The following is a 26209-nucleotide window of genomic DNA, read 5'->3' on the forward strand; positions in this document are numbered from 1 at the left end:
CACAACATGGCGGTACGGCCCCACACAACATGGCGGCGGCGCCGCTCCGCGCGCGCGGGCGGACCCTCTCCACGGTCCCGGCCCAGAACATTCCGGGCAGGGGGCGGACCCTGGGGCTGGGCGCGTCCCGTCCCGCGCGCGCGCGCCACGGCTCCCGCGCAGGCGCAGCGGCGCCGGGCAGGGCGAGGCGCGCGGTTGGGCGGCCGCGGCCGGGCGGGGCCCCGCCCCTCGCCCCCTTTGTCCGCGGTTGGGCGCCATTTTGCGCGGCGGGCGAGTGCGGGCGCTGATTGGGCTTCGGGGCCCCGCGGCGGAGCCAATCAGCGCGGGGCGCGGACCGGGCAGCGCGGCACGGTGAGCGCGAGCGGCCAATATGGAGCCCCCGCGCGCCGGGATTGGCGGGGCCGCGGCCACTCAGGGGCTGAGGGGGGAACCGGGGCCGGGGCCGCGGGGCGAGCGGGGCCGAGCCGGGCTGCGAGCGGCGGGGTCGGGTGCTCCGCGGCCGGGCCGGGGAGCGGCGCCGAGCGCCGCAGCGGGGCCCGGTCTCTTCCCCCGGTGGAGCCCGCGGCGCCCCGCCCTCCCCGGGAGCCTCCCCGCTGGCAGAGGGGCTCGGGCTGCCCCGTCCGGTCCCGCCGTGCGCGGTGCCGCCTCCCCAGATGTCGCTGCTCGGGGCGGCCAGCGGCTCGAGCGCACCGAGACCCCGGGGCCGGGGCTTCCCGCAGTGAAACGACAGCCCCGGGTCACGCCTAGGCTCCACGAGGAGTCCGCAGCTAAAGCTGCGCTCCACATGTCGCGCTCTGACCGCCCCCGAGTTAAATCCCGCTCGGCGTGTGGGCGGGCGGCTCCGCCGTGTCCTTGGAGCGGCGGGATCCCACGGGAACCGCACCGGCTCTGCCCGTTCAGGGGCTCTGCTCCGGGCTGGGACGCGGTACAAGGGATGCTCTGGGGCTCCCGGGTTGTTCATGGCACTGGTTTGCTCTCGGTGTGGGTTGGTTGTTGAGGAAATTGTTCCTGGTGCAGATACATTTATATAAATTATGTATGCATATATATAAGTATTTGTATATGTTTTTGGAGCTGTCTTGTGCAGGGCTAGGAGTTTGATGAGTCCCGTACAACTCAGTATATTTTTAATATATGTAGTCTTTATATAAATATCTGCTGCTGGAACTGGAACTCCCTCGTTTCCCAGAGCATTCCCGGTGAGGAGGAGCTGCCCATGAGCTCCCTGGGGGAGGAGCTGCCATCCTCTGCCACTGATTGATCCCTGAGCTTTAATGTTTAACTTTGTGTTTAATGAAGGGGGTGAGATAATCCTTTGGAGGGTGCGGATCCAGCACTGGTAGAACCTTGTCCAGAACTTTGGGCAGCTGCTGCAGAGTGTTGGGATTACAGAGCTGTTAATGTTTTAATTAAAGATTTTAATATTAGACAGAAATGAAGTATCCAGTGTAAAATTGAAATGAGAACCTGACAGCAGCATTTTCAGAAAGAATTTTTTTTTTTTTTTTTTTTTTATTCTGGCTGTGAAAAAGTCTCAGGAAGTGGGCAAAGGATGGAGCTCAAACAGCAGCAGTAACCACAGCAACGGGTACAGGGAGTCCATGACTTAATCCAGCCAGCATTCCTTAAAAAATTGACGGAGCCGGAAGTTTTGTTACTTTAGACTTGGAAAATAAAAGTTCCAGGCTGTGTTTTCTTTCAGCAGTGTAACAGGAACTTGTTCAGTCGTGGCATAAATCGAACACCTCACTGCAGTAGGAATTGTGCTGTTGTTGGGCCAGTGAGGAGAGGAGCAGTGGCCGGGAAAAGATGTTTTTATTTCAGCACGGTGCTGTTGATGTGTGCAGGGAAAGGGCCAAGCAGTGAGAGGCAGCGAGAGGGTGGGGGTGCTGGGAAATCTGCTGGTGGTTCCCAAAATACATGAAGGGTATATTTGAGTATATAAATACTTAGAGACCAGATTCCTCCCTGTGAGGGTGGGGAGGCTCTGGATGAGGGTTAGAATTAGCAGCTGTGGCTGCCCCTGGATCCCTGGAAGTGTCCAAGGCCAGGTTGGAGCAGCCTGGGATGGTTGAAGATGTCGCTGCCCATGGCAGGGGGTGGCACTGGATGATCCTCGATGTCCCTTCCCGCCCAAACCATTCCATGAGAGTAGGAGGAGAGGGAAGGAAAGCGAGGAGAGCGTGGTGTGTAGTGGGGGAAGGAGAGAAGCCTTCACGGCTCGGCTGAGTTCTTGAAGTGCAGTTTGGTTTCACACCTAAAGGTTGCATTTCCTGAGGTTTTCCAGCAGTGACATTCCCATGTGTGGGCACCTGGCTGGAGCCCAGCATGTGCAGACTCAGAGAACTGGTGGAGGCTGTGAAATTTGGGACAGAATTGAGGTGGATGTGCTGCTCATTCAGGCTGGATGTGCCTGAAGTGCCAACTCTTTATTGCTGAGATGGAGCAGCTCTGGGAGAGCTCTGCCCTGGGGCAGCTCCAGCTTTGCTGCTGCTGGGGGAGAATGGGAATTCCCCAGCCTGGGGACAGCAGATCGCCTGATTTTTGCTTGTCTTGCAGGGGCTGAGGCACCATGGAGCAGTACACGGCCAACAGCAGCAGCTCCACGGAGCAGATCGTGGTGCAGGCGGGGCAGATCCAGCAGCAGGTACGGAATGGGGGGATGTGGGAGCCCTTTGCACCCCTCAGAGGGGCACAGCAGCACAATCCTGATCCTCCTGGGTACCTGGTCACCTGATTTCTGTCACCTGGGCGCTGGTGGCACCTGCCTGGAAGTCAGAGGAAATGTGGTTTTTAAAATACATTTACTATATCTTAAAAATAAAATTTATAAATTTTTATATAAAATACAGAAAATTACATAAAATTAAATTGCAGGTGTACAAGTGACCAAATTTCGGTGTAGCAGGGAGTTTGCAAAATGGTGGTGACATGGGGAAAGTAAAATGTAAAGATACGTAAAAATATATTTACACATCTCTGAAAATGGAGGAAACAGGATATTAACAGGAACAATCAGCTGTCCACAAGGAAAATTCCCCCAGAGCTGAAATAGGTTTTGTTCAAGCCCATAGAGGTTTCCTCCAGCTTTATCAAATGAACTTTTATAGAGGTTCTTTGTTTCAGGACAACAGGTGGAGCAAAACAAACACACAGAGCAGGAATTAAACCAACTGTGGAGCTTTGGACGAACTCATCCATCCCACAACAAAGTTCATGCTTCCATGTGCAAAATACCAAGGCTGAGTTTTGAGTCCTTACTGATTTTGGCTGTTAAACTTTCCACATTCAGATTTGGGGGATGTGTTTTTCAGCTGCTGCTGAATTTTTGTGGCATCTTCTAGTTCAAGGAGGGTTGATGGTTTGCCGTGCTGAGCCACTGGGTGATGTTTTCAGGGAGATCTACTTTGCTTTCCCTACTTTTCCCTCAGTAGGGACCAAATCCTTCCACTGGGTTTATCTGAAGTTGACTTTTTCAGCCAGAACAAGATTGCACTCGAGATTAAAACATTTTATATTGAGGATTATCCGTATTACCTGTTTGCAGCAGATAACCAAAGATGTCGTTGGTTTATTGACATTTTCTAGGTGAAAAGGAGATAAAACCATCTCTTGGCTTTCATTTGCAGTACAGCTTCTTAAAGCCTGTGTCTGACATGAAACGTTTTGCTAAAATAAGTTGTTTTACCAGGCTGTTGCAGCACTTGGGAGGGAGCTGTCCTTCATCTCCCCATGCTAACACAGTTACTGGGAGTATTTTGGGACTCTTAGCAAAGAGCCTAAAGATAGAAAAGGCTCTGCCTGCTCCTGCAGCTTCTCCAGACTGTCCCTCAGGGTCACTGGTGGGCAGACAGTGACACAGGGGTGGCAGGGATGAGCTCAGACTGTGCTGCAGGAAGGATTTGTTGGGACAAACCATTGTGCCCAAAATCTGGAACCCTTCACATTGCCAAACCTGGGCAGTGAACAGACTAAAACCCTGAAACTGAGCTTGAAAAATTTCCCTCCTGTTCCCTTTGAGTTGGATTATTGAAGCCTGAAATTTCAAAATATAAACCCCTGAAACTTGAGCTTGAAATCCTGCGGAATTTTCCCTCCTGCTCCCTGTGAGTTGGGATATTGAAGCCTGAAATTTCAAAATATAAACCCCTGAAACTTGAGCTTGAAATCCTGCAACATTTTTCCTCCTGTTCCCTGTGAGTTGGGATATTGAAGCCTGAAACTTCAAAATCTAAACCCCTGAAACTTGAGCTTGAAATCCTGCAAAATTTTCCCTCCCGTTCCCTGTGAGTTGGGATATTGAAGCCTGAAATTTCAAAATATAAACCCCTGAAACTTGAGCTTGAAATCCTGCAACATTTTTCCTCCTGTTCCCTGTGAGTTGGGATATTGAAGCCTGAAATTTCAAATATAAACCCCTGAAACTTGAGCTTGAAATCCTGCGAAATGTCCCATCCTGTTCCCTGTGGGTTTGGATGTTGGAGCCTGGCAGTGCCACGTGCAGTTCCAGGGAACTCCATCCTTGGGTTTGCTAAAATTCCCGTTCCTGGAGCAGCGTGTATGAACCCCACCCCCTGTCCCAGCAGTGTGTTGTGCGTTTCCGTGTTTCAAGCTCTCCCTGTTCCTGTTCCCAGCAGCAGGGAGGTGTCACAGCTGTCCAGCTGCAGACTGAGGCCCAGGTGGCATCGGCCTCAGGCCAGCAAGTCCAGACCCTCCAGGTAGTGGTGACCTCTCTGATTGTGTTTCTGAGCACTGCATGACCCTCCCCAGCACCACATATCTAATGCTGTGTTTTCCCAGGGTTCCCAGGAGGAGCAGGGGGATGTGGAGCAGGAATCTCTGCGGGGTGCTGCCTGTAGGGTTTGCCGTGGCGTTGGAGCTGTTCCCAGGCGCATGCCAGGAGTTCTGGAAGGGAATTGGGGGTTCAGTGCGACTTCAAAGTTAAAAGCACCAAAATGAGGAAGTGACAGTTGAGATAAACCCCAAAGATTTCCTGTAATTCTGAGGAAATGAGGGTTCTGAGCTCCTCCTTGAGGAGGGCTCTGCCTTCGCTGCATGAGACAGACCGAGGTGGTGCCAGAGCCTGAGCTTGGACAGTGGAACCTTCTCACCTGGGGCTGAGAGGGCACCTGGGGACAACTGTTGGCCTCTGTGGCACTGAGAGATCCAATTTCTTATTTTACATGTGAACAACACAGGGAAACCCAGGAGCCACGTGAATCCAAGCAGCAAGTACATCCCAGTTTGGAGAGAATCTTGTTTCTGTGTGAAATATTCCCTGTCTTGCAGCCTCCACTTCCTCAACTCAGCCAGGCTTTCCAGGCTGTAGAGCAGTTTTGCACTCAGAATTCTGGTTTGGTTTGGTTTGTAATTCTTCAGAGCAGAGTGGTTCCAGGGGGCTGGGATGGCCCTGCCAGGTGCAGGATTAACACAGCATTTTTTATGTTCCGAGTTCAAATCTCAAACACTTCCTGACTTGGATTGCTGGGCTCACTGGGGCCTCTGGTTGTTGTTATGTTCTACCCACCCTTTATTTCTTTTTTTTTTCCTTCTGTTTTGCCTTGCTCTGATTCATTAACAAAAATCCTGGAATGTCTTGTTTTCCTTTCTGCTTCTTGGATATTGTGCTGCTGCCTGTGCATCTCTGTGCTGACCTGAGCATGCTCCTCCCTGTGTGATCCAGGGGCTGAGGGACAGAGTGGGGACCTGGAAACTCAAATTCCCAGGGCAGGATTTGGCTCCTCGCGCCTCTGGGGTGTGAAACCCAGGAACTGGGTGACTTTAGCACATTGTGATGTTCTTGTTCCTAAACAAATCAGATCGTGTGATTCCCGAGTTCATGAGACTCATTTTGCATTTAGGCCTTGAAGGCAGAGCATTTTCCAAGATGTGTTTGGGGAATTTGGGGACGTGGCAGGTGAGGGGGTTCAGACAGAGAGGTTTTCCTCTTTTTCTTTTCATGGACCTTTTTCCCAGTAACCAGAGAAATATCAGGTCCAAGAGTCCAGGGGTTCTCAGGCCAAAGTTACCACAGAATTCCAGAGTGGTTTGGGTGGGAAGGGACCTTAAAGCTCACCCAGTTCCAATCCCAACACTTTCCACTATCCCAGGGTGCTCCAAGCCCCATCCAGCCTGGCCTTGGACATTTGCAGGGATCCAGGGGCAGCCATAGCTTCTCTGGGCACCCTGTGCCATATTTATATTTATATTTATATTTATATTTATATTTATATTTATATTTATATTTATATTTATATTTCTGGGCTTTTTGGGCCCAGAAGTGGGTGCTGCTCATCCACTTTTGACTTTTCCTCCCTTTTGTGTTGCTCCAGTTACAATTTCCCTTGATAACCATGGAGGGTTTATCTCAGCACATCCCATACTCCGTGTCAGTTTGGAAATGGGAAATGTTGTAGGCATGAAATTGGAGAGAGCTGAAGCCACCTCAGAAACCTCCCTGTCAGGACAGAGCTCTCAGTAGGAACCTCAATTAAAAATCAGTAATTGCGAGGTGAATCCTGAAGGTTTTTATCCCACTTTGCTCTCGGGCTGTGCATGAAGGCAGTTGGCTGGAAAACGTGGTTTTCACGCTTTATAACAACCAGACTGCAAGAGAAGCAGGTCATTCACTAAACCCACGGCACATCCCGGACCCCGGAGCTGGCGCCCGTTTCCCAGCTCCTCTGCCCGCACAGGTGAGCTCCGGGGCTGCTCTGGCGGCGCTTTCATTGTTGCCTTGTTGTTCCCAGGTGCAGGGGCAGCCTCTGATGGTGCAGGTGAGCGGGGGCCAGCTGATCACCTCCACGGGCCAGCCCATCATGGTGCAGGCCGTGCCCGGGGGCCAGGGCCAGACCATCATGCAGGTGCCCGTGTCCGGCACGCAGGGCCTGCAGCAGGTGAGACACCGCGGGGACCCTGCCACTGCCGCCAGCGCTCTGCTCGGCGCCCCGAAACCGGGCAGAGGCGTGGGGCTCGGTGGCTCTGGCGGGCTGGGAATGAGGGAAAGTCCTTTGTGGACTCGGGTTTTGTGTTTTATGGCCTGGTGGGAGACTTTTAGGTCGGTGCTAAAACACGGCTGGGTTGGTTCGGGGTTTTTCATCGTGGAATTGTTTGGGTTGGACGAGACCTTAAAGCTCATCCAGTCGCCCCAGCCCTGCCATAGGCAGGGATGCCTTCCCCTAGAGCAGGATTTCTGTTTGTTGGGATGTTTTATCTGGCCCTTGCAGTGTAGTTGGGGATCTGGTGCCTGTTTAATTTTATGGCTCGGAAAGAGGATTTAAAAAAAAAAAAAAATTATTTAAGAAAGCTTGCGAGTAACTTGTGCTTGAGCCCCTCTAATATGTGATGGCTGAAGGGGAATTTAAACATCCCTGTTGCACAGAAGGCAATAGTGAAGGAGGTATAGAAGATGGATTTTTTTGGAAGTAATTACATGTTTAAAAGACAGTTGGTAAATTTAAGGAGGTGGTTGAAGTGTTCCTGAAAAACAAAGAACTGTAACCATGGCATAATGAAAGTGTCCTGATGATTTAGGATGGGATTTAGGAACCCAGCACAGTCCAGGAAGGCAAATGATGTCTTGGTGTTTTGAGAGGTTTATTTAATATTTCCTTTGTTGAAAACCACTGTAATTTGTATGAGTTTCTTCTTGGTCTGGTTGGTGGAGGGAAATCCATAACTGTGTTATTAAACACAAACTTCAAACCATATTCCAGCTCTTCTTTTTTTAACCTAAGAATGTTCCACAGTGGTGGAAAGACTCTGCAAAGCTGAGGACAACTTTATATATCCCAGAAGTGCTTCTGAGTGCTGGATAATTAACACCCCACAGACGTCTTAAATCTTAGTCCTCCTCTTCCACCTGACTTATCTGTTCCCAGTGGATGTGAATAATTGATTTCTCCTGAGTGATTTATTGTGTAAGCAGTGCAGAACTGCTGGAGCACAGTGACACAGCACGCTGGTCCCTCTGCCCCGTGTGGCTGTGTCACAGGGAGCAACCCATTAAAAAACTCCTCATTTTCAACTGGAAAAAGAGAAGACTCGCTGCTTCCTTTTTCCGTGCAACAGTAAATCACCCTCAGAGATGACTTGGTCATGCTGAGGCCGAGGAGGGAGAAATCAGAGGCATAGTTAATGTTCCTTTCTGACTCTTTCTTCCACAGATTCAGTTGGTCCAGCCAGGTCAGATTCAGATTCAAGGTGGGCAGGCTGTGCAGGTACAGGGGCAGCAGGGCCAGACCCAGCAGATCATTATACAGCAGCCCCAGACTGCAGTTACTGCTGGCCAGACACAGGTAACTGCACCAGCATGAAAGGCTTTTCTGCAGAGGAGCAGGAAGAGAAACTTGACAAATGACTTAAGATGTGGTTAAGTAAAAATAATTTAAAAAAAAAAAAAAAGGAATTATTAATGTTGAGGAGAACTCGAGAATAAGTGTCATGTTTTTGTAGTTTTCCATACATGACTCTGGGGCAGAAAAATTAGATTGCATGTTTTTCTCCATCGTGTTTCTGTATTTTATTGGTTCGTGGTTGTTTTTTGTCTCTTTGTTGAATTTTGAAAACATGAAGCATTGCTAATTCCATACTTGGGCCATTGTGTGCAGTAGTCCAGTCACACCTGGGGTTTCTGCTGATGCTTTTGGTTAGGGCCAAAATTGAATTTTGGAGCAGACCAGTTCTTTCACATCTTCATAGTGAGACAGGAAACCTAGAAATTGGGTTATTTTCATTATTGAACTGTTAGAAAAAGCATCTTACATGTGCTTCAGGTGTTTGATCTCCAGGTATTTGCTCTGTGCTCCAGCCTATTTCTTACCGCTGCTAATGAGGCAGCAGAAATAGACACCTGGAACACCTCAAGCACCATGTGTTCATTCAGGAATTGTAAACGCTGGAAAAAAGAGGCAATTTGTAACGTTTTTGTGCTCTTTGTTTTGTTCAGACCCAGCAGCAGATAGCAGTGCAAGGCCAGCAGGTTGCCCAGGCTGCTGAGGGCCAGACCATCGTGTACCAGCCTGTGAATGCTGATGGCACCATCCTGCAGCAAGGTAGGAGGGCTGGCAGGAGCCAGGGCACCTCTTGGAGAGGCTTTTTATTTATTGAGGTGTTTGTGTGCTCTGCAGGAATTCACTCTCCGGGCTTCTTTCCCCAGAAAAAGAAAAATCTCCTTGTCTCTGGCAAGGGCTGGTAGAATAAAACCCCTTAATTTTGCTTTTTCCACCTCAGGAGTACGTGGTTACTCACAGTGAGGTTACAAATGCAAAAACTAGGAATTCTGATGGAATTTAGTCCCTCACTTCAACACTTTTCCTGACTCTCTGCATGTTTTGGAAGGATGAATGAGTAAAACACAGAAGTGGGACTAATGCTGTTCCCTTCTTTTTGTGTGCGTGTTTTTCTTTCTTTTTTTCTTTTCTTTTCCTTTTTCTTTTTTTTTTTTTTCCCTTTCCTTTCGTGTTCTACCTTCCTTAAAGTTACAGTCCCTGTTACAGGCATGATCACCATTCCTGCAGCCAGCCTGGCTGGAGCCCAGATTGTCCAAACAGGAGCCAACACCAACACCACCAGCAGTGGCCAGGGGACGGTCACGGTGACACTGCCAGTGGCTGGGAACGTGGTCAATTCGGGGGGAATGGTCATGGTAGGTGTGAGATTCCCACTGCAGCCTCTGGAGGCTGAGCTTTAAGGTGTTTGTACTCAAATCCAGCAGGATTTTTCACAAGGGTAGGGATGGGATGGTGGGAATGGCTTTAAGTCGAAGGAAGGGCAGGGTTGGGTGGGATATTGGGAAGGAATTCCTCCCTGGAGGGTGGGGAGGCTCTGGCACAGGTTGCCCAGGGAAGCTGTGGTTGCTCCATCCCTGGAAGTGTCCAAGGCCAGGCTGGAGCAGCCTGGGATGGTGGAAATTGTCCCTGCCCATGGTTGGAATTGGGTGATCCTTAAGATCCCTTCCAACCCAAACCATCCTGTGATTCCATGATAAACTCATCTGAGATTCAGAACCTTGGTCAGGCATCTCTGTAAGTTCCGGTAGTTTATCGTTTAAACAACACGAATTTTCAGCTTCAGAGGTCTGGATCCTGCTGTGATCTTTGCTCTGGATTTTCTCTCTCCCACAGCAGCTCAGAAATCTAGAAACTGAAATTCAAACTGAGATGTGAGCTGATGAGCAACAGTTTGAATAGGTTGAGTCACCTCTGGTTTTCATGAGGATCCCCCCTTAGGATTTGTGTCCATCATTTATAGAGGTTTTCCTGCCAATTCCTATTTCTTTTGAATGTTCTTTTGAGTGTTGTTGGTCCCCACTAGATGTCAGCAGCTCTGCAATGCTGGCTTAGAGATGCTCTGAAATGAACTAATTGAAATAAAAGATAACCCAAAAGAAAGGGAAGCACCAGCCACATCCTGTTTGTTTAATTGTCCGAGAAACAGCAAGGAATTGTATTGAAATTTTACCTTTTATCAGGAAAACCCAGCAGGACTGATAGGGAATTGATTTGTTTGAATTGGTTCTGCAGTTTGAGAACGGCTATATGGCTCCTTTTCATTTAAGTAGCTGCATTACCTGAACAAAGCCCACTTTCTGTTTCAACACTGGGGTTTTTAATGACATTTTTGCGTTCAGTTTGTGTGCTGAGCTGTGAGAACTAAAGCCAGGTTCTCTGCACAGATGGTGCCTGGAGCTGGCTCAGTCCCAGCCATCCAGAGGATCCCTTTGCCTGGAGCAGAGATGCTGGAGGAGGAGCCCCTCTATGTCAATGCCAAGCAGTACCACCGCATCCTGAAGAGGAGGCAGGCACGGGCCAAGCTGGAAGCAGAGGGAAAAATCCCCAAAGAGAGAAGGGTGAGAATAAAACTGGGATCTAACACAGGGTTGCTCTCTGACAAAGGCACGGAATCCCACCTGGGCTGGAAAATAAGGGTTAGAATCTCGGCGTTCCTCAGTTTTACAATGTTTTTCTTCATGAGCTACAATTTTTTAAAGTCCTTTGAGGTTAATTCTACTTCTTTTGTGGTTTTGGGAGTGTCTGGAGCTGTGTGAGTGTGCCCTGACTGTCAGCACGGTGTCTGTGGGGCAGGGGGTGGATGGGGACTGGGAATCACCCCAGGGAAGGCAGTGAGTGGGAAGAGTGGCTGCTCCCTCACCTGCTCCTTCCCTCGCTGCAGAAATACCTGCACGAGTCCCGGCACCGGCACGCCATGGCCAGGAAACGGGGAGAGGGGGGCCGCTTCTTCTCCCCCAAGGAAAAGGACAGCCCTCACATGCAGGTGAGTGGGGTTGGGGGCAAATCCCCTTTGATTTTCCCACCTCAATCCCTTCAGGACACACATCAGAGGTGTCTGTGCTGCTTTGTTTGGGTTTGTGGGCTTGGCTGCTGACCCTTGTCCCTCCCTGCCTTTACATATATTGCAAGCATTGGGAATAAAACCTCCTGGCACTGCTTGTGGAGAGCAGGGGATGTTTGCCCTGAGGAATTAAATGACAGTAATATGGATAGAAGTGTGTTCACTTTGTAGTTTTCAAGATAAATGCACACAAATGTTCTCTGTTTGTAAACCAGCCTTTCTGGCTGGGTACTGGGGTGTTCTTTCAGGATGTGAATTAAAGGTTTATCTTTATCTTTACATCTGATGGAAAATTTGAAAAATGGGAATATCTGATTCTTAGCTGCATCTTGATTTGCATAAAAGGTGCAAGGCATTTTTCAAAGGAAGGGACACAATGGAGTAGAATGAACAGGTTCTGTGGTTGCTCAGTGCTTTAGAGCAGTCCTGTGCCTTTAGGGAGTGTTTCTTATGTTGAGCTAAGATCATTCCTGAATATGAGACCAGTCCTAAGTCTTCCTAAATACCAGAAACAAAAATTTTCTTTGAGGTATTAGGATTTTTGTGTCCCCAGCCTGTAAAACGCAGGAAAAATAGGACATTTTTGGAGATCAAGGAAAGTGCCAGGAGTGTCCTGATAGTTGTGTGTGGTTCTCTCTGCTTCATGGAAAAATGTGGAATTTCCTTTTGCATCTGCAGGATCCAAGTCAAACCAACGAAGAGGCGATGACACAGATGATCAGGGTCTCCTAACCCCTGCTTCCAGGGAAAAACACCTGAAGGGAATTCCCATCCCTCCTGCCAGCCTGTCCTGCCTGCCCAGAGTGTCCAGTGAATCCTGGAGTGGGACAATCTCCATGCCACAGCCTGTCCTTTTCCACAGAGCAAGCACCACGTGTCGAGGACGTGCTTGAGGTTTTAACTCTACAAACAGAACCTTTCAGATTTCCTTGGTGCCCTCTCCTGATCCAGCACAGGGAATCTGGAGTCTGAGCGCTCGTCCCTTTGGTTTTTCCTTCATTTTCCCACCTCAGTCCCTGTAGCTGGTGCAGCTCAGCCCTGTCCAGGGACAGATTCCAGCTCCTCCAGGCAGCTCTGAATGGCTGCACCACAGGGCTGTGTTGCCCAGCAGAGATTTGTTATTCCATCCACTCCTCACCCCTTTGGACTTGGTTTTCCCTGAGCTGGGCACTGCTGTTGCACTTCCGACCCTGGCAGAAACTGAAGGGGATTCTTTTCAATTCCACCTTGTAAATGTGTAAAGAAGCTCTTCTCTGGGAAAGGTTCAGCCATCCAGCCAATGCTAGAAATAGTCAAGATTAATGCAGGACTTGATGTGTTGTGTCTCTGTTACAAGTGGGGTGGGAGATGTGTGGGGAGGGATTGGGTCAGTAAATCGGTCTCTGGGTGATTTTGGATGTTCCTTGCCAGTACTTGTTGCTTTGGAAGAAAACTGGATGCGAGTATAAAAAGGATTGAAACTTTTGAGTGAGTCTCTTCCAAAGGATTTTTTTTTGTTTTTGTTAAGTCTTTCTCACCTGCCAGTGAAGTCCGTGGTTCCTCCAAGAGACGTGGAACCCTCGGTGTCAGAGTGGTGGCACTTGTCCGTTGTTGGGATGGAGTTTCTGATGCCTGAATCAGTTCTGCAGTTCCAGAGTGAGGGACAGCAGCAGCTGGGGCAGTGCAACCTGAGGTACCTGAAGGACTCAGCAGATGAAGGCAGATACTGATGAACCTTTCATGCTTTTTATAAATTAAGCTCTTAAAAACAAAAGTGGCACTTAGTGAAGGAGCAATATTTACATTACGAAAAAACAGGATTTTTCCATGATCTGCAGCTGGCTTTGGGCTGAGCATCTCCACAGAATGGAGCTTTAATTTAGATTGTAATACTGCCCTATTATAATTTGAATTTTGGTGATGGGAGCAGTAGTTGAAAGCATTTAACAGGTGATTTCTCACCATTCCACTCCTGTCCTGTCCCACCTTGATGACTTACACAGCTGCTCTGGGGATCACCCTGATTTTCCAGTTTTTGTGTCCTGTAGTTCAAACTGGATCGCAGCAGTGAAGTTTGGAGTTGGGAATGTTGCTAGGTGAATGTGAACCTGGCCTGGTGAAGCTGAAGAATGAGGAGTTTTTGAGGAAATGCAGCCCAGGATGGGTGAGACAGGGTTAAATTCAGTGAATGCTGATTTCAAGTGACACAAAAATGCAGCTTGAAAATTACCTTTCCCTTCTCCCATGTTTTCCCATTTACACTGGAAGCTTATGGCTAAAGACAAACCAGCAAGTTTTTGAAGACTGGAAGGATACAAAAGAACAGAGCCTGGAAATTTCTATTTCCTTTGGATGGAAGAAAAATACTAACCCTGAAGAGTATGAGAGAGAGAGGAGAGAGAAGTGTCAGATCCTTGTTGTGAGCAGGCAGTCCTGAAGGAAGAAGAAGCTTGTCCAGCTGTAAGGATGCCCTGGGGAGGCAGTGGAAGGACGAGGAGGAGCTGCAGAGGGGGTTTGGATTTGGCAGCTGCATCTCTAAATGCAGCTCAGCTCCTTGGTGTGAATCCCGGTTCCGTGTCCCTCCCCACAGCTGGAGCTGGGAAGGAAACCCAGGGACACCTGCAGGAGGAGCTGGCCTGGCTCCTGGCAGGCAAATAAAGTTACTTTCTTTCAATTTTTGTCCTAAGTTAGACCAGTAATCTGACACTCTGCTCGCAACTCTTAATTAGGATTTATTTCTAATGATTTCAAGGGCATTTTTAACATTCATTGCACCGTCAGGGCCTCTGGTTGCTTCTGCCTTAAATCCTTGCCTGTTCCAGCTGTTTTCCTCACACAGCATTTCCTGGGGTCTCCCCCAGTTCAGGAACTCTCCTTAAGGGATTTTAGTTGGATTTGCAGCATTACTGTAAATAGGGTTTTTTGCAGCATCTGTACATTTTGTTGGTGGAATATTTGTGTGCTGGAGTAAGAGCCTCTCCAGGATGTTTTTTGCTTTTCAGTTGATGGTAAATCTCTGTCCTGCAACACCTTTTTGAGAGCTGGAAGTTTGGGAAGCAAGATTATTGCTCTAACATACTGTTTCATTATTTTTTTTTTTTTTTTAATGAGTAATTAGTTTTCTTAAAGAACTTGTAGAGTTTTTCCCAATATCCCTTCATATCTAGGTTCTCTGATCCACTGTTGTAGGTTGTGTGTGAAGAAATACGGATTTGTGTTCTAGAAAGTCTTATTGTTAATATTTTAAATAGTGATGTGAAAGCCCGAGTGCTCCTGTCATATTTTTATTTGTTTTGTGTTCTGTGTATCACTGCTGAAGGTTTTGTTTATTTGGTGAGGTTGGAGCCAGCAGTCAACACCATGGTACCAAAAATATCTGATTTCTTTTCCCAGGAAATTGTTAAAATTGGAGACATGTCCAGTTCAAACCTCCCTAGTAATTAAATGAGAATTCTTTGTAGATTGGCTACACTTGAGCAAAAACTTGACTTTAGGAGTGAGTTAAAGAGTGGGTGAGGATGAAAGAAGAGGCTTGGGGAGAAATGTGTTTGATTGACCCAGAGCCATGAAGCATCAAACCCATCAAAGCCCAGATTTATAGGAGTGTAAAGAACAGGATTTGGAAAAAAAATGGTCCTCAAGTGATGCTAAATGGCTTTAAGGCCCTGCATGTTAAAAAGAGGGGAAAAATAAACTTGGTGAAGGGGCATGGGAGGGTCCTGAGCTTAACATAATGTCAGGCAAAGTTTGTACATAGTTCAAAGTTTTTAATTTTTTTTATATGATGCATTTTTTCAAGTGTATTTTGGTCTTTAATAGATGCAATTGTAAGTACTGTGTACACTCTCCAGCTAATAAAATTTATAAACTGAGAAGCTTTTGCTCTGTGTTGGGATGTTGTGATGGGGTTTGGGGAGGCCGGGGGGGACTTCGGGTTAGCCAAAGAGCTCCTGCCCCAGGGATGGCCGGAGAGCTCCTGTCCTGACCCAGGGACGGCCGGAGAGCTCCTGTCCTGACCCGGAATGGCCAGAGAGCTCCTGTCCTGACCCAGAGATGGCCGGAGAGCTCCTGTCCTGTCCCAGGGATGGCCGGAGAGCTCCTGTCCTGACCCAGAGATGGCCGGAGAGCTCCTGTCCTGACCCAGAGATGGCCGGAGAGCTCCTGTCCTGACCCAGAGATGGCCAGAGAGCTCCTGTCCTGACCCAGGGATGGCCGGAGAGCTCCTGTCCTGACCCAGGGATGGCCGGAGAGCTCCTGTCCTGACCTGGGATGGCCGGAGAGCTCCTGTCCTGACCCAGGGATGGCCGGAGAGCTCCTGTCCTGACCTAGGGATGGCTGAAGAGCTCCTGTCCTGACCCAGGGACGGCCAGAGAGCTCCTGTCCTGTCCCAGGGATGGCCGGAGAGCTCCTGTCCTGACCCAGAGATGGCCGGAGAGCTCCTGTCCTGTCCCAGGGATGGCCGGAGAGCTCCTGTCCTGACCCAGAGATGGCCGGAGAGCTCCTGTCCTGACCCAGAGATGGCCGGAGAGCTCCTGTCCTGTCCCAGGGATGGCCGGAGAGCTCCTGTCCTGACCCAGAGATGGCCGGAGAGCTCCTGTCCTGACCCAGAGATGGCCGGAGAGCTCCTGTCCTGACCCAGGGACGGCCGGAGAGCTCCTGTCCTGACCCAGGGACGGCCGGAGAGCTCCTGTCCTGACCCAGGGACGGCCGGAGAGCTCCTGTCCTGACCCAGGGACGGCCGGAGAGCTCCTGTCCTGACCCTGGGATGGCTGAAGAGCTCCTGTCCTGACCCAGGGACGGCCGGAGAGCTCCTGTCCTGACCCAGGGACGGCCGGAGTGCTCCTGTCCTGACCCAGGGATGGCTGAAGAGCTCCTGTCCTGACCCAGGGACGGCCGGAGAGCTCCTGTCCTGACCCTCTGCCCTGACCTGATGTGGCTGGACACTCCTTGTCCTTGACCAACATGGCCTGTCCTGGACAGCCCTGTTCTGACCGCAGGGATGGCCGGACAGCCCTTGCCCTGACCTGGTGTGGCCAAACAAAACCCCTGCACCTCCACACCCTAAAAGAGTCGAAACAGCCCCTGCCCTCACCCAGCATGGCTGGACAATCCCTGTCCCTTTCAAGGTGGCCGGACAATCCCTGTCCCGTTCAAGGTGGCCGGACCCCCCCTGCCCTCACCCCATGCCCTGTGGGACCAGCACGGCCATTTTGCCTCCCCTCAGCCCCATCGCACCCTATTGCTGCCCACGGGTGCTGCTCCTGCGGCCCCAGGGTCGGGCTGTGGGTGCTGAGGGGATGGAGGGACAGCGGGGTGTCCCCTCGGAGGTGCTCCTGCTGTGGGGGTTCCCTGGGAGCAGGATCCTCCGTCCTGGCCTGCGGTTCTGCCTTGGGGATGAGGCGGTGCCTCAAGATGGCGGCGTGTGGGGAGAGGGGAGGGCTCAGAGCAAGGCCCTCAGAGAGCTGGGGAAGGAAGAAAATAGAAAGGAAAGAAAGAAAAGAGGGAGAAAGAAAAGGAAGACAGAAGATAAATAAGATGGGCTTGAAGGGAGGTGGGAAGAAGAGAAAAGATGGGAAGGTGAGGCTGCACCTCAAGCGCTGTGTCCAGTTCTGTCCCCTCAGTTTAGGGAGGACTTTGAGACGCTTGAGCGCGTCCAGAGGAGGGAACGAGGCTGGTGAGGGGCTGGGAACACAAACCCTGTGAGGAACAGCTGAGGGAGCTGGGGGTGTTCAGCCTGGAGAAAAGGAGATTCAGAGACCTTATCACTCTCTACAGCCTCCTGGAAAGTGGTTGTGGTCAGCTGGGGTTGGTCTCTTTCACCAGGCAGCACTGACAGAACGAGAGGACACAGTCTTTAGCTGCAGCAAGGAAAATATAGGTTGGATATTGGGAAAAAGTTTTTACAGAAAGGGTGATAAAGTACTGGAGTTTTCTGCCCCGGGAGGTGGTGGAGTCACCATCCCTGGATTGTTTAAAGAAAGACTGAATGTGACGCTCGGTGCCGTGGTTTAGTTGAGGTGTTAGGGTTGGGTTGGACTCGATCTTGAAGGCCTCTTCCAACCTGGTGATTCTGTGAAAAGAGGAAGGAAGGAAGGAAGGAAGGAAGGAAGGAAGGAAGGAAGGAAGGAAGGAAGGAAGGAAGGAAGGAAGGAAGGAAGGAAGGAAGGAAGGAAGGAAGGAAGGAAGGAAGGAAGGAAGGAAGGAAGGAAGGAAGGAAGGAAGGAAGGAAGGAAGGAAGGAAGGAAGGAAGGAAGGAAAGGAAGGAAAGAAAGGAAAGGAAGGCAGGAAAGAAGGAAAGGAAGGCCAGTGTAGCTCCATGTGTCCCTTGAGAGTGGGACAAACACCTGCTGGGTGTGGGATGGGCAGGAAGAAGCTGTGCCACTATTCCCACTTGGAAGAGAACCGGAATTGTGACTGGCAGTGGCTCCATGTCCTGGCAGAGCTGTGGGCACAGCACTCATGGAGATGCTCCATTACCTCCTGCAGGATTTGTTGTGCTCTGTAATTATCCCTGAAGTCACCTGGAAGCTGTGCCAGAGCACCAGGAGTGTCCATGGAAGTGGTGTTGGAATCTCTACCTGTACTACTCCATCCTCATGTGCCCAACTGCCCTTCTCTCCAAGATTTAATTCCCTTATATTCCAAGTTAGCTCCCAGGAAGGTGATTCCTCCTCATCCCCAACTCACAGGGATCCTGTCATTATCTTTTTTAGCCCAAACACGGCTGAATGAAGACCCTCAGAATTAATTTCTGTGTTTTGGCACAAAAAGAGATTTCCTCTTAGGAGGACTGGGTGGGCTTTGAAAGCTTTAAGACACAGCAAATTTCCCAGTTTCCTGTAATCCCTCTGGGTGTGCTGCTCTTCCCAGGATTGGAACTGCACACTCACTGCAATATCAGAAGTAATTAATGGTACAAACTCCACGCCACCATTTCGGCATTTCAAAACCCCCAGAGTATAAAGCTGGCAGTCATGAATTCTTTCCGGAATTGGTCAATACAGTGACGATCACCAAAAAAACCCCAAACCAACCAAACAAACAAAAAAAGAAGGAAATGACCGTATGTAAGGTTGGAGAGTGGGAAGCTGGGCCAGAAAATGAGGAGAACAATCATGCGAGCCTGCTTAGGAAGTCAGAAATCAGCTATTATGATGTCATTTTCTAGCTTTTTTCTCCCCCCCAGACAATTTGCAGTAGAATAATAAAATCATCTCAGATATAATGGTAAAATAACAGGTATTGCGTAGCCACATCAAAGCAGTCAACAGAATTTACTTTTCTCTCTCACCCTCACCTTCAGAACTGCGTAAGCACTCACAGAGCAGAGTTTATCCAATCCATGGATGTATTCCTTGCTTTTCCACCTTCCTGCCCTCCCCTGCCACCCAGAATCCAGGCTGGAGTCTTCCTGCAATCCTGATATCCAAAAATTTAACCCATTTCTGTTTCCTGTTCAGCATCCTCGGTCTCCAGCTCACGGAATTAAGAGGAAAATCTCAGTCAGCTGAATTTGGGGGTTTATCCACAATCCCTGAGGGATGCTTGCTCATATCACCTCGATCCCAGGATTCTGTAGTTGGATCAACAGGGGTGTAATTTGTAATAAAGTCAAGCTAGATTTATCCGGGAGCACGGGTGTGTGTTAATAAACAACAAACAGGGAAATACAGAGTTATTTCTTTGTAAAACAAATCCATGCCTTGGAGTGTAAATTCCAGCTCAGCAGCTCAAGCTGATGACAGTTTATACTATAAAGCAGACAAATATTTTCCAAGAAGCGCCTTGTTTATCAGAACACGTCAAGTGCATTGCTTGTCTCTCTGAAGCCCAGGAAAAAGCTCATAGGTTTAAAATAAAGCAGATTTTTAGCACTTTGCTGCATCTTATCAGACTGGGCAGTAATTAATACTTTTTTTTTTTGGTGAATATTTAAGTCCAGAGGAAGCAGCTCACTTGGCCTGGCTGTGGTGCTGTATCAGCTGCTGCCAGACACAACCAGTTTCCTGTATTTGGGGTTAAAAGCAAATGCAGCACAGCTTTCCTCTGGCTTTGCCCACCAAGGTGCTGTGCTGTTAGAAAAGTGCAGTTATTTTTCAGGGAAATTGTGCATCCAGGTGTGCCCGTTCCCTCACCCCACCACCACCCTCAGCAGCCGGGTTCAAACGGAGCTGGGTGGTTTTAAATGCAGCGGTTTTGGCTTCTGAATCAGCCTCGGTTTATGTACAGCTGCAAATATTTCCTCCTTTCTCGTGAAATTGGGGAAGAGCAGAGTGGTTGTGTGGCAAAAGGGAGTGTGAGCTCAGAGATGTTTAGCAAACTTGCACAAACCACACTTCCTAAGGGGCAGAGTCAGCACATGGAGTATTTGGGGTGATTGCAGGTAGCAAAGTTTTCCTTCAATGAAGATTTGATGTTGTTCCTGCAGATTCAAGGGCAGTTAAGGACCCACATTGTGTGTTTTTGTGATTACCGCGAGCAGAAAGAAGCAGAAGGGCTGGGACTTCCTCAAACCAATGAAGTGGTTTGTGTCTGCCTTGCAAGAAAGTGTGAGACAACCAACAAATCCAGGGAGCTCGAGGAGAGAACCCCACTAGGGTTCAGGGACATCCCTCAGGAGCTTGGATTCCCATCCTGAGCACCACCAGGGGTCACAGACATCCCTCAGGAGCTTGGATTCCCTTCCTGAGCACCACCAGGGTTCACAGACATCCCTCAGGAGCTTGGATTCCCTTCCTGAGCACCACCAGGGTTCACAGACATCCCTCAGGAGCTCGGATTCCCTTCCTGCAGTGCCACCAGAGTTCAAGGACATCCCTCAGGAGCTTGGACTCCCTTCCTGAGCACCACCAAGGTTCACAGACATCCCTCACTGGGATGCACTGGCCCTCCTCAGGGTCTGTCTTTGATCTTCCCCTTGGAAAACAACAACAGTGACAAAGAGCAGGTGATTTTCCCACATAAATCCATCCCTGGGGACTTCTCCTACTGAAAAATCAGTGACTTTTCCTCCTGCAAAGATTCAGATTGTTCAGAGCCTGTTCCATCTGCTGGTGTAAATATAAAATTTCATTTGTCAATGAAGCCAAGCCAGGTCCCTCCCTCCACGAGTCGGCTCCAATTTGTTTATCCCATTAGCACGTATCAAAAATCTACTAAAAAAAAGAAAAAAGAAAAAATTCAAGGATTATCTGTGTCTCAGGAAATTTCCAGACTCTGAAGAGAGTTCTTTAGCACTGACCTATAATCTTTCTTGTCAAGTGGTAAGAAATTGCTGACTTTTAAAAGACCATTAATTCTTTGATTAACTCACCCCAAACTTCCAGCTTGATGCTGTTCCTTAGTTTGTTTCTCCCCTGGAAATGGCTCCCGAGATGATCTTCTCCCGAGTCATTAAGCTGGAGCTTTCTCAGCTGCACTCTAATCATATTCCATGAGAACTCATTCATCATCCCAGTCCCTCCTGCTTTAATGAGACTTTGATCAGAGTTACCTTGAATTTGGGGCAGCATTTTGCACCAAACACAGGGCTGGAGTTTCCTGTTGGCTCTCACAGGATGGGAGCACTGGGGGACAGGGAGTTCCTTTATTTTTATTTTTTTTTTTTTGCAAACAGCCTCAAAAATTCTGATGAACCTCGAGCCGTGATTCATTTTGGGGGAAAACAGGAAAAAACAATGCCTGTGGTGTGTCTGGGTCACCCAGCACAGGAACAGAGCCAACGTCAGCACCGAGGGAACGGGGAAGAGAAGGACAGAACCAGCCCCTGAAATATTTCTGTCCCAAACCCATTTGGTTTTGATTAATAAAATCCTACCAAAGTACATTCATTGTTTTTGATGGTAATCAGTAAATTATTGATTGATTTCTTTGTGTTTCCTTGGAGGCATTTTATTTCAGATGGCAGATTCCTCTCTGTGGATGCAGTCAGACAGCAGGTCGCCTGTCTGGACCAGGAGAGAGCAGCAAACACAGATTTTCTTCCCCAAAAGTTGCTGATTTAAGATTGAGAACCTCACAGTGGCAGGAGGACAAAGGTTGCCAGATGTCTCACCATGGACTTCAATTTCTGGACAAAACAGAGAACTACTCTAAAAATGAGAACCCAGAAGGGTAATTAAAATAAGCAAATTTCAGTCATTGCTCCTGTGGGCAGTGATGGGTTGGGCTCTGAGCTGCTGTTCCTGCACGGAGCTGGCTCTGGATGTTCCAGCCTGTCTCGCTGGTTCTGAGTGTTCCTGGATGTTCTGAACACTCCCGGGTGTCCCAAGCACCACCTCTGCTCTGGGACACGGCTGTGACCTGGCGTCCTGCAGGAATCCACACCAAGCCAGAGAATCAGCTGGGGTTTATTTAGTTTTGCAGGGAGAAAGAAATGTGAGTGCCCATGGGTTTGGAGCCTGGGAGAGCTGAGTGCAGCCTCACAGTGGGGAGGGATGAGCAACCATCACATGGGAGAGAAAACACAGGGAGAACAACAGAGAGGCACTTCCTGTGCTCACAAAGTCCCTCCAGAGAGGAAGAAGCTGGCTCAGAGCTGCAAGAAGACCACATCCCTTTCCTGGCATGTCCTGCAGTTCCTTACGCCTTTCCACAGGGATTTTCTCCAAGCATCCCCACTGTCCAAAGCAGCTTTTGGGAGCTGCTCTTCCTCACCTTGGAGAGGCAGAATCTGTCACCTGGCTGTACCCTGAGGTGACAGGAATTTGATGGGTGCAAGTTCAGACTGTGATGGAGTGGTCCCGGGAATAATGTCTGGAATAACTGCCTGGGGATCAGGTGCCAAGGGGAAGAGGTGATGCAGAAGATGGGAATGTTCCCTCTCCAGAGTGACAGGTTCTTCCAGACCTGTGTTTAGTAGCGATCCTTTTCTTATGGCAGGCGGCAAACGGCTGATTTTCCTTTTCCATGGATTCCCTTAGGCTTGGCTCACGCAGAGCTCTCCCAGGAGAGGCCGATTCCATCATGTCCAAGGTCAGCAGGGAACGGGAGCACCTGCTGCTCACCCAGGCCTGGGTTCTGCCCTCTGTCCCTGTTCTTCCTGCTGAGGGCAACACCACAAACCAGCACAGCCACCAGGAACTTGGCCACCAGGAATCCAGCGAGGATGTAGAAAACAGTGAAATCCACATCAGGAGGAGACCTGTGGGGAACCAGAAACGCAACCATGAAGGAGATGGTCCAACCTTGAAAAAAATCTCTTGTAGTGCTGCCTTAGTCCTAGGAATATTAGAGATCTCAGCATGAGGAGTTTTGGGCTCACCTGGAGATGCTCTGCACAGCTCTGGGCTCCTCTGGCACGTGGGTCACCAGGTCAGCTGCTGATGGAAACACAACAGTTTAGTCTGTAGATGTTTCTGGGTGAAGTTCAGCTGGGCAGGTAACCCAGGTGAGACTGGGAGCAATAAGGGGGTGACACGTCAGATACCCTCTGACACTGAGGTCACACCGCTGTCAATCAGGAATAAAAACAGGCAGTGAAGCACAGAACCTCCTGAGAGTGAGACAAAAGGAGATGTTGACTCAAGTGGGCCCTTGGCAGCTGCAGACACCCATGAAATTCCAAGAGGAACCTGTGAAATTCCAAGAGGAACCCGTGAAATTCCAAGAGGAACCCGTGAAATTCCAAGAGGAACCTGTGAAATTCCAAGAGGAACCCATGAAATTCCAATAGGAACCTGTGAAATTCCAAGAGGAACCTGTGAAATTCCAATAGGAACCTGTGAAATTCCAATAGCAGCCCATGAAATTCCATCGGGAACCCTCGAAATTCCAGCAGGAACCCTCCAAACTCGGAGGCCCCCAGGACGTACCTGCCAGCACTGTTCCACCCGCACCTTCCTCAGGCTCTTTGTTTGTCCCGGAAATCCGTTCTGCACTGGTACAAAGCCCCCGCGTCCTCCTTGCGGAGGTGCCTCAGGGGTACCGTCAGGAGCCCGGCGCGGGCGTCGTCCCTGATGGAGGTGCTGCCTCTCCTGTTCCTGGGCAAGGGCAGCCACACGGGCGGGGCGCTCACCACGTGCTGGCACCGGCTCTGGTCCAGCTGCCGGCACCAGCTCTTCTCCCGCCACCACTGCCGCGGGTCGTAGGAGCAGTTGACAGAAATGGTGTCCCCCTCCATGGCGACCACCACGGTGACGTTCTCCGCAGCACAGGACACTGCGAGGGACACAGGGACAGAGGGACACAGGGACAGAGGGACACAGGGACAGAGGGACACAGGGACAGAGGGAGGCGTGAGCCAAGGCTCTTCCAGGTCTGTCCTTCATTGTGGGGATGCTGAACGTCATTTTCATCCTCTGGTGATGTCACCCGTAGGGCTGTCACCCACAGGGCTGACACCTATAGGACTGTTACCCGTAGGGCTGTCACCCATAGGGTTATCACTATGGGACTGTCATCCGTAGGGCTGTCACCCACGGGATGTCACCTGTCCAATTCCCCCATGACCAACCCAGTGTTCTCGGATCTTCTGGATATTCTGGGATTTGTCCCAGTGACACCTCCAAACCAGTGCCCTGCTCACGGGTTCCTTCTGAATCTCACTCCCAGTTTTCCAATCTGGTTTAACTTTTTTTTTTTTCCCCCACCCTATATTTTAATATCGTACTAATTTTAACCATGTTGACAACTGGTCTTTGTCTGCTTGGCTTTTTTTTTTGTATTGTCTTGGTTCCTCATTTCTAATTTCCATTCCTCTTTGTGACAGGCAGAGGCAGAGGGGACAGTCTGAGCTATTAATACTTCCAGGAGAAATGCAGTGTGGTATTTGTGGAAATCTCTATTTCTAGTGAAAAAAAAGTCACAGGAAAAGGCTTCTGCGAGACCATAAGTAATAATAAAACAAAAGTAAATTTAAAAATAGGCTCTTGTGAGGACTTTGTGCTAGCTGGGCTTTTTAATAACACTTCTTACAAACATTTCAACAATTCTAAGTGAATTGTAAACTAAAAAATATGAAGTTCTTTCAGGTTGACTAGAAGAAGACCTAAAATGGATCTGTGCTCTGCCCGTATCCAACACCTAAAGGGCTCCACTTGGGTGCTCCAGTCAGGGTTTACCCCAGGGAATGTGCAGTCCAGTCCTGTTCAATCCCTCCAAAACTCTTTAACTGCTTCTCCTGTTTCCCCTTCCTTCCTCCAGCTCTGCCCCCTCAGCCCCAGAATTCCCACAGCATCGCAAAGAATCTCTCAAACAGAATCATTGAAAGATTCCCTGATGTCCCTCTGGAAAATGTTGTGTCATTCTCTTTTCAACCAATTCTGCTGATGGATCGTAAACTATTGGTGCTCCTTCTCCCTTCCTAGGTGCCAGTGAGCAAAGTACACTGAACTTTTTCCAAACTCATCCCAATTTTTGGGATAGGTTCCTGTGCTCCCACAGCCTGAGTCTGTTACCTTTCCCTGCACTGCTGTGAGGATCTGGGATCCTCAAAGCGCTGCAGAGAGCCCCAGCCCTGTACCTCGGTTCTCATTTCAGATGGACATTCCTTTCCAAGCGGGAAAACCCAGGTGTCTGGGATTTCCGAGCTGGGCCTTTCACTGGGTTTTACTTCCCTCCCCCTGAGCCCCACCTGTGGTCATTTGCATCTATGTAAATCCCATTTGCTAATGCAAACAACCCAGGATTTTGCAATTTCACATTGCACTTCTCTCATCAGTGGTTCCTGTTCTGACTCAAAAGGGTCCCTGTGAGGAAATCTGGGAGCACTGGGATCACCCTTTGACGGGTAGCTCTTTGGGAAATGAAGGGAAAAGCGAAAACTCTGAGGATGGGGCCTTCAGACAGAGACAAAGCTTTGCCCCAAACCTTCACCCTTTACTTGACCCCAAAGCCACCACATGTGGTTCTTACCTGACAGGAAGACCAAGGTGAGGTGCAGGAGCTTCTCCATGGAGCTGAGCAGAGAAGGGAGGGGAGAGGAGGCTGGAGAGGAGCGACGCTGGCACTGCCCATGGGCAGCTCCTCTCCCCCTCCTTGCTGTGCCGGAAGGAAGGAGCACGGGAACTTGGCATCTTTTTTCATCCCGCACATTGAGCAATTCTCCAGGGACAGGCGTTGCTCTCGTGGGCTGAAAATTCAGGCATCAGCATTGCCCAGTCCCAGTCCCAGCTCAGTCAGCTTGGAAGGGAGCAGCACGTGGTGTCCTGAAGCCACAGGCCTGGGTGTCTGCTCCCACTGGAGCAGGAATTCACGGAATCATGGAATCACAGAATGGTTTGGATTGGAGGGACCTTAAAGCTCATCCAGCTCCATCCCTGCCATGGGCAGGGACACCTTCCCCTACCCCAGGCTGCTCCAATCCTCATCCAGCCTGGCCTTGGACACTTCCAGGGATCCAGAGGCAGCCACAGCTTCTCTGGGAGCCCTGTGCCAACGCCTCACCACCCTCACAGGGAAGAATTCCTTCCCAGTATCCCTGTGGAAGTGGGAAGCCATCCCCTTGTGCTGGCACTCCAAGCACAATGGTGATAAATTATGATAAATTATTTACAGGAGCTGTGCATGGGGAAATTTCTGGAAAGCTGAAAGGGAGGCTCTCATGGTAGCTCCAGCAGCACCCCGAGGGTGAAGGAGGACAAGGACATCATGCCCTGGGTTTTCAGGAGAAAGAAGAGCCTCTGAATGGAGAATCTTTGTCTGGAATCCAACCACACACAGCAGGGCAGGGGCACTGCTCTGGGAGAAGCTGTGGGTGCTTTAAACAAGCCCAACACCCACCTGTGTTCTGTCCCTGGCCCAAAGGACACAGGATCTCTGCTGGGGACACTGATTCCGAGCCAGCCAATGCCAGAGTGCTGGAGGGGCTCAGGAATGCAGCCATGGACCCCTCAGAACATCAGCAAACTGCTGGGAGTGGGCTGCTGGCTTTTCATTT

General features: G+C 49.8%; 2 protein-coding genes across 15 annotated transcripts; one reads left to right on the forward strand and one right to left on the reverse strand.

Annotated features, from left to right (window-relative positions):
- The first annotated feature begins 235 nt into the window (after positions 1 to 235).
- NFYA (nuclear transcription factor Y subunit alpha) lies at positions 236 to 15206 on the forward strand. 14 transcript variants are annotated; one of them, XM_040085472.1, is made up of 10 exons: positions 236 to 351; positions 2560 to 2647; positions 4635 to 4721; positions 6750 to 6896; positions 8166 to 8297; positions 8948 to 9053; positions 9480 to 9646; positions 10676 to 10849; positions 11173 to 11274; positions 12031 to 15206. In XM_040085472.1, the coding sequence occupies exons 2-10, from the start codon at positions 2573 to 2575 to the stop codon at positions 12082 to 12084; spliced, it is 1044 nt and encodes a 347-aa protein (XP_039941406.1). In that variant the 5' UTR covers positions 236 to 351; positions 2560 to 2572; the 3' UTR covers positions 12085 to 15206. The 14 variants fall into 14 exon arrangements, with proteins under 14 accessions (XP_039941406.1, XP_039941409.1, XP_039941418.1 ...); XM_040085475.1 differs by having other exon boundaries at positions 4638 to 4721; XM_040085473.2 differs by lacking the exon at positions 236 to 351 and adding an exon at positions 704 to 925.
- Positions 15207 to 20959: 5753 nt separating this feature from the next.
- Positions 20960 to 25240, reverse strand: LOC120762767 (CMRF35-like molecule 2). The gene is given in 5 exon segments (XM_040085522.2): positions 20960 to 22474; positions 22595 to 22652; positions 23141 to 23194; positions 23197 to 23490; positions 25186 to 25240. Coding segments are annotated over 5 exon segments (660 nt in total). The 5' UTR covers positions 25226 to 25240; the 3' UTR covers positions 20960 to 22260.
- Positions 25241 to 26209: the final 969 nt, after the last annotated feature.

Source organism: Hirundo rustica, chromosome 24 (genome assembly GCF_015227805.2).
Source record: "Hirundo rustica isolate bHirRus1 chromosome 24, bHirRus1.pri.v3, whole genome shotgun sequence".
NCBI lineage: Eukaryota > Metazoa > Chordata > Aves > Passeriformes > Hirundinidae > Hirundo > Hirundo rustica.

What these genes read in the sequence shown, in the direction of transcription:
- NFYA (XM_040085472.1), top strand. Translation starts at nt 2,573, where the DNA reads ATGGAGCAGTACACGGCCAACAGCAGCAGCTCCACGGAGCAGATCGTG. An exon ending in AAGTCCAGACCCTCCAGGTA is followed by an intron (nt 4,722 to 6,749) that starts GTGGTGACCTCT and finishes TGTTGTTCCCAG; the next exon opens with GTGCAGGGGCAGCCTCTGAT. An exon ending in TTACTGCTGGCCAGACACAG is followed by an intron (nt 8,298 to 8,947) that starts GTAACTGCACCA and finishes TGTTTTGTTCAG; the next exon opens with ACCCAGCAGCAGATAGCAGT.